The sequence below is a fragment of the Cherax quadricarinatus genome, chromosome 24 (assembly GCF_038502225.1).
Source record: "Cherax quadricarinatus isolate ZL_2023a chromosome 24, ASM3850222v1, whole genome shotgun sequence".
NCBI classification, from domain to species: domain Eukaryota; kingdom Metazoa; phylum Arthropoda; class Malacostraca; order Decapoda; family Parastacidae; genus Cherax; species Cherax quadricarinatus.
This window is the reverse complement of record NC_091315.1, coordinates 22504870-22516380: the sequence shown is the minus strand read 5'-3', so window position 1 is coordinate 22516380 and position 11511 is coordinate 22504870. Positions and strand designations below refer to the sequence as shown.

Genomic DNA, 11511 nt, shown 5'->3' with positions numbered 1-11511 from the left:
CATAGTGGGAAAATTTATGGAATCAATAATTGCCGAGGCAGTTCGTAGCCACCTTGAAAAGCATAAATTAATCAACGAATCTCAGCATGGTTTTACAAAGGGGCGTTCCTGCCTTACGAATTTATTAACTTTTTTCACTAAGGTATTTGAGGAGGTAGATCATGGTAATGAATATGATATTGTGTATATGGACTTCAGTAAGGCTTTTGACAGGGTCCCACATCAGAGACTATTGAGGAAAATTAAAGCACATGGAATAGGAGGAGAAATTTTTTCCTGGATAGAGGCATGGTTGACAAATAGGCAGCAGAGAGTTTGCATAAATGGGGAGAAATCAGAGTGGGGAAGCGTCACGAGCGGTGTTCCACAGGGGTCAGTGTTGGGCCCCCTGCTGTTCACAATCTACATAAACGACATAGATGAGGGCATAAAGAGCGACATCGGCAAGTTTGCCGATGACACCAAAATAGGCCGTCGAATTCATTCTGACGAGGACATTCGAGCACTCCAGGAAGATTTGAATAGACTGATGCAGTGGTCGGAGAAGTGGCAGATGCAGTTTAATATAGACAAATGCAAAGTTCTAAATGTTGGACAGGACAATAACCATGCCACATATAAACTAAATAATGTAGATCTTAATATTACGGATTGCGAAAAAGATTTAGGAGTTCTGGTTAGCAGTAATCTGAAACCAAGACAACAGTGCATAAGTGTTCGCAATAAAGCTAATAGAATCCTTGGCTTCATATCAAGAAGCATAAATAATAGGAGTCCTCAGGTTGTTCTTCAACTCTATACATCCTTGGTTAGGCCTCATTTAGATTATGCTGCACAGTTTTGGTCACCGTATTACAGAATGGATATAAATTCTCTGGAAAATGTACAAAGGAGGATGACAAAGTTGATCCCATGTATCAGAAACCTTCCCTATGAGGATAGACTAAGGGCCCTGAATCTGCACTCTCTAGAAAGACGTAGAATTAGGGGGGATATGATTGAGGTGTATAAATGGAAGACAGGAATAAATAAAGGGGATGTAAATAGTGTGCTGAAAATATCTAGCCTAGACAGGACTCGCAGCAATGGTTTTAAGTTGGAAAAATTCAGATTCAGGAAGGATATAGGAAAGTACTGGTTTGGTAATAGAGTTGTGGATGAGTGGAACAAACTCCCAAGTACCGTTATAGAGGCCAGAACGTTGTGTAGCTTTAAAAATAGGTTGGATAAATACATGAGTGGATGTGGGTGGGTGTGAGTTAGACCTGATAGCTTGTGCTACCAGGTCGGTTGCCGTGTTCCTCCCTTAAGTCAATGTGACCTGACCTGACTAGGTTGGGTGCATTGGCTTAAGCCGGTAGGAGACTTGGACCTGCCTCGCATGGGCCAGTAGGCCTTCTGCAGTGTTCCTTCGTTCTTATGTTCTTATGTTCTTAGCGCCTGCACAGGCAATAACGAAGTCATCAACATAGAGTGATGACCAAATATTTGATGGAAGACTAGAGGCCAAATCATTAATAGCAAGGAGAAAAAGTGTTGTGCTCAGAACACATCCCTGGGGGACACCTTCAGCTTGGATAAAGTCCGGGGAGAGCACATTATTAACCCGAACACGGAAATGCCTGTCAGTTAAAAAGTTCTTAAGGAAGGATGGTAGATTGCCTCAAAGGCCTAAGGAGTGGGCTTGGGCTAAAATATTATACCTCCAAGTTGTGTCATATGCCTTCTCAAGGTCAAAACATATGGCAATAACTGAGTAGTTATTCGCTAAGGCATTATGAACATACATATCCAAGTGTAGTAAGGGGTCTATGGTAAAACGTCCCTTACGAAAGCCATATTGATGAGCGGAGAGACTGTTGTGTGTCTCTAAATACCACAATAAACGTCTATTTACTAGGCTTTCCATCACTTTGCAAACTGCACTGGTAAGAGCAATGGGACGATAGTGGGAGGTTTCATGTCCCGTAGTGCCTGGTTTGCGGAAAGGGAGAACAATGGCGGATTTCCACAGCTATGGAAGAACTCCTTGTGACCAAATAAGATTGTAAAGGCGTAATAGGACTGCAAGGGCTGACTGATGTAAATGTTGTAGCATACGAATATGAATGTCGTCAGGCCCAGCTGCCGATGATCGGCAAGCTGAGAGTGTTGCCTCCAGTTCTTGAAGTGTAAAAGGCACATTATACTGTTCTTCTCTGAGAGAAGAAAAGTCCAAGGGTGCTAACTCTCTGGCAGACTTTGAGGAAAGAAATGAGGGGCATAGATGGAGTCCCTGAGAAATACGGACCAGATGATTGCCAATTTCATTGGCAACATCTAGTGGGTTTGCTATATCAACACCGGCAACCCGCAGAACAGGAGCCGGGTCAGGAGAATATTTACCACTCAGTTTTCGTACTTTTTTCCAGACTGCACTCATAGAGGAAGCAGAGGTGATGGTGGAGACATAATCTCGCCAGCAAGTGCGTTTAGCGTCACGGATGACACGGCGAGCGATCGCACGCTTCTGCTTAAAATCAAGAAGTCTCTCTGTGGTTCTATTGTACTGGTACCTGCCCCATGCAGCGCGTTTCAAACGTACTGCACGAGCACAAGCAGGAGACCACCAAGGCACGCATTTCTGAGAATGCCTGCCCGAAGTTTGGGGTATAGAATGAGAAGCTGCAGTTAAAACACAGGATGAGAAGATGTGTAAAAGCTCATCGATGGAGGACGAAGAAGGAACCTCTCTAAAAACAGTTAGGTGTGAGTAAAGGTTCCAATTTGCCTGATCAAATTGCCAGCGTGGGATGCGAAGAGGTGGTGAATATGAAGGGGAAGTAAGAATGATTGGTAATTGATCGTTGTCATGTAAGTCCGGGACAACAGACCAAGTGAAGTCTAATGCAGCGGAGGAAGAGCAGACTGAGAGATCGATGCAAGAGAGAGTATGAGTCCGAGGATCAAAATGGGTGTGAGTACCTGTATTTAAAACATGGAGGGGGTGGGTGGCAAGAAAAGCCTCTAACTGAATTCCACGGGAATCACAGTGAGACCCCCCCCCAGAGGAAATGGTGGGCATTAAAATCACCAAGTAACAGAATCGGTGGCGGTAATGACGAAACAAGAAAGGCAATATCCGGAATAGATAATGCCCGAGAAGGAGAGAGATATAAAGAACAGAGCGTATACCACCTATGCAAGTGGATACGGGCTGCTGTGTAATGCAGAGAAGTACGAACAAATAGCTGATTGTATGTAATATCAGTGCGTAGAAGGGCACTTTCATTAAAATTAAAAATTATTGTTGGATGTTTCAGTATTATGTCACCATTACAATCATGTTTTGAAAACCTCTCATTTCCACCATTGCCATGAATAATATAAGCAAAATTTCAGTTTTAATTTACAGCTGGTAAAGGGCTCTTGATCCACTGTTACCCTCTATGATTGTCTCAAAAAAAAAGTATTCAAGGGCCTAATATATTTCACTCGTTATTAAAGCTTTTAAAAAATAAATTTGACCTTATCTTGATACTGCACTCGCATGTGGATGCTGCTCCTCTACCAAAACTGTTGTTATACTTCACAGGAAAGCTATTTGTCTCACCAGTGCATTAGACATTGCATCTAATCTTGAGTCATGTCTCCTGCCATAAAGTTTCATTATTTTTTTTTTCATTAATTCCATTGTTCTTGTGCTTTTGTTTCGAATGCTATAACAGAATGATGTACTTTTTTTTTTTCCATTTCCTAACTATTCCCTAGAACAAACAGCTATACTTCCTTGTGGGTTTAGGGCTTAGTTATGATTGTAATAATAATAAAAATACTTCCTTGTCTTCCCCTGACATCCTTTATCTTTTGTCATTCAAGAAGTTTCTGTTTTATCTTTTAGACAGTTGATATTTTGTAATTTTTTCACTAAGCCTTAATGAGTAGGTACCTTTATTACCATGACCTTTCTTGCACAAAAAAAAAAACTAACTCTGATTTTAGGTAATTTGGATAATTTTAACTTTTGAATAATTTATAAGAGCTAGACTAAATATATTAATAAAAGTGATGGTGTAAACAATAATGTATAAAAATTATACAGGTGCTCTGTCTTGTAATTTACCATTACTCTGGTAATGTTTTATAAAAACACTATATGGCTAATGCATTATATAGCTTTATATTTACAATGTTTAAATTATTTATTTATTTATTTATTTATTTAGTAATTTAAGCATACATACAGAGGTACAAAAAATTACAAAGGCAAAATGTAAATATTTACTCAGTAGTTAGGAAATTATCAGTACACTTATTACTTTGAATATTTAGCAGTACCCAGGTCATATCTTGTGGCCTAACTTGTTAATTTTAAATTCTTCAGCATTACTTATTAGTAACATTTGCATTTATGCCAGAGTAATTTTTGTTTGTTCCCACCTCTGTCTGTAACAGCACATTAGATTTATTACAATTTATGGTACTATTCAATAGTTGTTGATATTCAACAGATTGGCAAGTAAATTTACAATCACAATAAGCATATAATTCAGTGATCCAAATGGGGTTAAATCTTTTATATGAATATAATTAACACTTCAGTTTAATTTACAGTAGACAACAGTGGCCAAAAATGGTTTCAGTTCACATATAAAAACATGTTCTTAATTTTGAGACATGGGTTTCGAATCCAAGCTTAGCTCTGCTCCAACATACAGTTTCTGTAAAACAGAACCACAGTGATCACCAAGACAGCCATCATGGAGAATCATGGAAACCCAATGATCAGTTTGATGGCTGACTTCTGCTGAACACTGCTGTGGGAGAGCGATACTCAGCACAAGTAAAAAGTTTGAAAATTATGATGTAAGCATGGTTGTATAACTGCTCTGATTGCGGGTTCTATCCCCACCCATGGTATGGTTTGCATAGATATTTATTTTTGTTGTGCATATATAATTTTACTTTAAGTGAGATTAGATTTTATCATTGCATGCACAACACTTAATATCTGCATTATACAGTACCTACAATGGCTAGGTTCTTCAATATTAAATATCCAAAATATTGATCATAAATTAAAAAAAAAAAAGTACATGATAAGCTCAGTTGTGATCAGCACATTAATGTTAGGTTAAAAGAACCAATTTGGTTTCTGAACCTGATAAAAAGTTCAATTTTGTTGGCTAGTGCAAATAACTAATACAGTGCATTACAGGAGTACTAAACTCTTGGTCATTTTGTGCCAGGGGAATAAAAAGTAACTAGGTTTGATCTGAGGATGGGAGGGGTAGCTCTAATTTCTAACACTAGGAACTCACATTTAAAAGAAAAGGCAAGATTAATTAATATAGACAATTTGCACGATTATCCTGACTATGGTAATGCTAGAATGTTTAAATGTATCTCCTTTCTTCAAAGGAGATTCCTTGATGCAATAAATTGGACATGTCCTTCCCTTGGACTGAGTCTGGTTGCCTTACATCCCCCCAGGCACTGTATGACCTCTGAGTAGCACTTTCCCCTCTTAAGTACAAAAATATAAAAATTTCCTGTTCATACTGAAATTCTGCATAATCTCCAACAGAGCATATAAATTTTTTTTTTATAATTTAATAAAGGATAAAAGGATGCTTCATAAGTAACTTTAAAACAAGCAGTGCTCTAATTTTCTCAAGAAAATTAATAAAATAAGAGTAACACTTGGGTATCTTTATTGCCTAAAGGTTTTGCCTACATAGCAGGATTCTTCAGTTGAATACAAGTGAATATGAAACTGGAGGCAGAAGTCATTTTAAGGTGATCAGTCCCTCTATCTGGTTTTATATTCACCTGTATTCCACTGAAGAACCCCTCAAAGGAGATTACTTGATGCTGGTGAGGTGCTCTTGATCTAGGGAATTGGATCTGTGCTCCAGTTCCCTGAATTGAGTCTGAATACCTTTAACCCCCCCAGCTGTTTAATCCTATGGGTTTAGTGCTCCTTCCTGATTATAATTATCCACTGAAGAAGCCTACTGTGTGGGTGAAATGCTTCAGCAATAATAATACCCAAGTGTTACATGTCTTATTCATCAAATTGTCAGTACTATATACCATTAATAATATATTTCTCAAAGCCATTCTCAGAATTTTCAATACACCAACTGCAGACTTTTTCTTTTGCATCTAGTGAATACAACATAATCTGTATTTTCATAAATACAATCTTAATTACATAAATATAACATATACAGTAGTGTACGTATGTATTTGCAGCCTGGAATTTTGCATCAATGTACTGCAAAATCATACTTGTGGTTACTTGGTTTTATGACTGCTAAAAGTAATGAAAATAATCAGTAGATTCTTGATTGTCTATATCACATATTTTCTTTCAACATAGTATAACAAGCAAAACTTGCTGAAATGTGTTTTATAATCAAAGTTATCTAAAATTTATTCAGCATATACCCATTAACATTGTCAAACTAATACAATAGTTATTAATGTAATAACAAATACCATTTTATCCCAGATGCTGTGCAGGGTTACTATTCTAACACTACTTTGCCTTATAATTCTACATAATATACAAGTTGTGTTAGCTTGTGTTAGTAGCACTGGTTGTGACCGGTCTAATGGGCAGTGGACTGAGTTTTTCATTTGTGTATCTGAAAATAAAAAAAAATTACTTATCACAATGAGGAATAAGACTACATTTGACTATTGTATACGAAACTGAAAAATTAACATAGTCCTGTTAAAAACGCATTAGCTTTCTTGATACCATTTTACTGCTTACACATACAACTAAGAAAAGTTAAACATACGATAAAGTCTCCTTACCTACCTGTGTAAACTGAGTTTCTCATCCATCTTATAGTAAGACATCATAAATAAAAGTACAGTGGGGTTTAGGTACTTTCACACCTTGGTCACCACAAAGGTTTTCAAATTTCTTTACCCACTCTGGTTCAAGCTCCTTATGGTATAAAGGACTGCGGTACTTGTTATAAAACTAATAATAAAATCAGTGGGCAATTTTTTATCCATTAAAGAGAATAGAAAATGGTGTGTGTGTATACATATAGGGTGAAGCCAGGTGCTAAATGGGAGCTAGGTGATGGCTGCATCCTGCATAGGTAGGACGTGTTTAGCAAGTACTTCCATAATCATAAAACTGTCTATTTTTTGAGCAATGGTGTTGGCAGTATTTATGAGAACATATTCTAAACACTGTCTACAATGTAGATTTGATACCTTGATGATAAGCCTGGCATATTAGAAAGCCACAAGTTAGTTGCAAGTGTTCTGTTGTAAGCTACCTTCACCATACACTGGAACACTCAAAATCATCTCATGGACTGCCAAAATGTCAGGCTTGTCTTCAAAGAATCAGACGCATGTTGCAGATGCTGTTTGGAATCGACTCTCTTCAATACTACCAACATCACTGGTCAAAACACAAGTAGCTTTATTTCAGAAATACTTGCCAAACACATCCTTCTTACACAGAAAACAGCTATCACCTAGCTCTGCCATCCCACTGTGTTTTTTTTTTTTACGCAACTCTCAATGTTTATCACCATTTGTAACTTCTGTGGGTATTACATGATGTATAGAAGCAAAAATCTTTACCTGTCTAACATTTTAAGAGAGGTGCCTTGATACTAGCGAAGGACTCTTGCCTTGAATCTTGTCTCGTTGTCTCCATTTCTCAAGGCACTGTATGCCCTCTATGGTTTTTGCCTCCCTTTCCCCATTCATGAAAAAAATTCACCTGTGAGCATTCCTATGAGTTTATTCTCAAGGTAAGCTTTTTAATGTCAGTCAGGGGATCTTGATAAAAGGAATTAGACTTGTCCTTTTATTTCTTGGATTGAACCTGATTGCCTCTCATTTCCTAAACCATTACAGGTTTAGCACTACCCTTTAAAAGTAATAATGCACGATTCCCACAGGCTGAGCATTACCCATTAACGTAATAATCAAACATGTGCATTATCATAAAACATACTTTATTAAACATCCAATCATATAGCCATATTTACCCTTAACTTTACAGTAAATGTGCAAATAATCTAAAATATATATATAAAAAATGTAGTGGTAAAATAGATTACATAAAAAAATGATTTTGATAGCTCTTATGCACTCTTAAACTTATCATCTGAACAGTACTCAAAAGAATAAAGCAGTTAATGAAACTGGGCCCAATATGAAATAAAAAAAAAGAGATACACTGGAGATTTTGCACAAAAAAAATCATCTATCAAAGAGAAAAATATATTTTATAGAAGTGTGTACAGTACATTTTAACCCTTTGAGGGTCGACAGGCCCTCTCCGAAACTCGTTCTCAGGGTCGGCCAAATTTAAAAAAAAAAAATTATTTTTTCTTATGAAAAAATAGAGTTTTTTTTTCTAAACATTATAGGCTAAACAAAAAAATTTTACCGTCAATACTTACCGAGATATGGAGGCGTGAAGTTTGCCAAAATTGAACAACATCTGGTAACATCGCCGACTGCCGTCACCCGGTATTTTTCTATTTACTTTTTTATGTACTATTTTCAATTATTTTTCAATTTTTCTTTTTCTGAGTAACTTTTATGGCCTCTGAGGCCAACATGATCAGTATTTTGTAAGTTATTTCTTTTTCAATACTACACAATAAGGGCGTAAACACTGTTGTCATTATTTTGTTTACAGAAAATATTTACACAAACAAACGATATGAAATGTTGTTTATTACTATTTTTCTATATTTTATATACACATATACAGTCACAGGGAATGTTTCTAGAAGTTCTGCAGCCTGTGGAACTCTTTGAAACATGGTGTCATGCACAGTGGTGTTTTACACTCCTCACACATAAAACGAGTGTCTCTGCGTTGTTGTGGGCGTTTTTTTGTATGTGAACAGACGTAACACCTCTTCTGAGCCTTTTTCTTGAAAGCAGTAGCAGGCAGTTTTACCAGGAAGTGATCACCATGCTTCAGACGAGCAGGTAGTTGTTGATAATTTGGTGGGCGGTCAATTGCAGGTGCTGTTCCTTGGTACTTGAATACTATTTGTCTGATGACAGACAAACAGAATTCGCCGTACTGTGGTTTGTTTCTGGTCCTCATCTTATACATATTATAAGCATTGAGCATGGAAATGTCCAGAAGATGGAAAAACAGTTTGATGTACCACTTATAACTCTTGCGAACACAATCAGCAAACCCAATCTGCATGTCACATTTGTCCACTGAACGCATGTTGAAGGTGTAATCAATCACAGCTGCAGGTTTTAGAATGGGTTCATTGCTCTCTCTATGCTGCCTGCCACTGTCTGCCATTTCATTAGGGTGAACTGATGACAACAGTGTGACATCTCGTTTGTCATGCCACCGAAATGCCATGATGTCATTGGCAGCAAACGCCTGCACCTCACCTCTACGAGTGCCAGCGTCAAACCTGGGCATATGTTTCCGATTTGCACGCACTGTGCCACACACATCTGTCATGTTCACTCGCAAAAAATCACTGAGTGAGGGGCTTGTGTACCAGTTATCTGTATATAATATATGCCCCTTACCAAGGTATGGTTCTATCATTGTTCTAACCACATCACCTGAGATGCCCAATAACTTCCTGGTATTTTGCAATGTATAACTTCCAGTGTACACAATAATATCCAATACCAGACCACTGTAACAATCACAAAGCACAAACAACTTTATACCAAAGCGTTTCCTCTTGCTTGGTATGTACTGCTTGAAAGAGAGTCTTCCTTTGAACAGAATCAAAGACTCGTCAATTACAAGCTTCCTGAAGGGATAAAAATGCGTACTGAATTTCTCTTTCAGATACACAAACACATTCCTAATCTTATATAACCTGTCAGTTCTGTCAGGCCTGGTTTTGTCTGAGAAGTGAAGCATACGTAACATTAGCACAAATCGATTCACTGGCATTATATCACTGAAACCTGGGGTTGCAATCAGGCGGTCTGTTGACCAGTATGATTTCACTTTGTGCTTATACACATGTGGCATAAGCATTATTGTGGCAAAGAAAAGATACATCTCAGCCACAGTTGCCTCCTTCCACTGGTGTAGACGTGATTTTGGTGAAAGTAATGTGTTTGCCATGGTGTACTCGTAGTATGTGTTGCTTTCCATGACAATACTTTCCATCAGTGGTTCGTCAAAGAATAACTCGAAACATTCCAGTTCAGTGGCATTGTTCCCAAGTGTACAAGATGGCCGTATTCCACTTTGGCTGTCATCAAACTGGTGGGGATTTGGAACAAAATTGACAGCTTCCTGCCAATCCCAGGTGCGGTCTGCTGGTGGGTACTGGACAATGACAGGTGGTTGTGGTTGTGGAGGTTGTGGTTGTGGAGGCTGGTGTGGTGGGTGGGTGGGTGGGGGATGGTGGCCTTTGTTGTAGATCAGCTGAGGCAGCGGCGTGGGTGGCAGCGTGGGTGGCAGCATGGCCCACTGCTGGTGCCTCACCGCCGGCACCACTACCACCACGCACATTTTCCATCCCAATTGCAACAGTATCATCGTCATTTTCACTGTCTGTTCCTGTTGTACAGCCACGGGATGTACTCCGAGATGCACTCCTTCCCCTTGGAATAGCATATGGCACACTACCAGAGCGCATATATCGTCGTATATACTGACGCTTCACTGGGGAATATTGCACTTCACTATCACTACTGGAACTAGTTTGAAGAGCTTGTAGTTCATATTCACTATCACTATCATCACCCATGCTCTCATCTGAGTCTGGGATTTGGGAAAATAGAAGTTTCCTCTTGGATTCTGGTACAACTGAACGTGAACAAGACGCCCAGCACCAGAGGTGGAAGGCTGAGGGTCGTCTGGGTTTTCCTCACTATTACCGATATTATGGTCATTAGTTTCGGTCAAAACCTCACCAAAACCTTGAAACTCATCTTCACTGGCACTTCCATCTGTATTAGAACTGTCACTGGGGAACAAAAGTGTCCCAATTCGCCGAGGAGTGAGGAGCTTCTTACCGCGAGGCATGGTGGACATTGTTTACTAAGATGGCATTCCCACAATGCACCACTGGGTCCCAGATTTTTTTTCTACCACGCACACTGACCACACAGACCCATTCTCTCACATCTAGGCCTACCAGCCTTTTCCTGTGAGATTTGACGGCGCTAGAATTTATGCGTACTAGTACGTCAAAAACCCCTGTGCGTAAGCCATACTAGTACGTCCGAAACCCTCAAAGGGTTAAGAGAAAAAGCTGGTAGGCCCACATGTGAGAGAATGGGTCTGTGTGGTCAGTGTGCACCATATAAAAAAAATCCTGGAGCACGCAGTGCATAATGAGAAAAAAAAAACTCCGACCGTTTTTTTTTAATTAAAATGCCGACTTTGTGGTCTATTTTCGTATAGTATTTATGGTTGTATTCTCGTTTTCTTGGTCTCATTTGATAGAATGGAAAACATATTATAGAAATAGAGGTGATTTTGATTGATTTTACTATAAAAAGAACCTGGAAATGGAGCTCAAAGTA

The 11511-nt window shown here is 38.6% G+C and overlaps 1 protein-coding gene across 1 annotated transcript; it reads right to left on the bottom strand.

Moving 5' to 3' along the window:
- Positions 1 to 3648: 3648 nt before the first annotated feature.
- On the bottom strand, positions 3649 to 6633 carry LOC138851036 (nucleoredoxin-like; the record flags this gene model as incomplete). Its single annotated transcript, XM_070088261.1, is given in 1 exon segment — positions 3649 to 6633. A coding segment is annotated over 1 exon segment (71 nt), but the record flags the coding sequence as incomplete, so codon positions are not given.
- Between the last annotated feature and the right edge of the window lie 4878 nt (positions 6634 to 11511).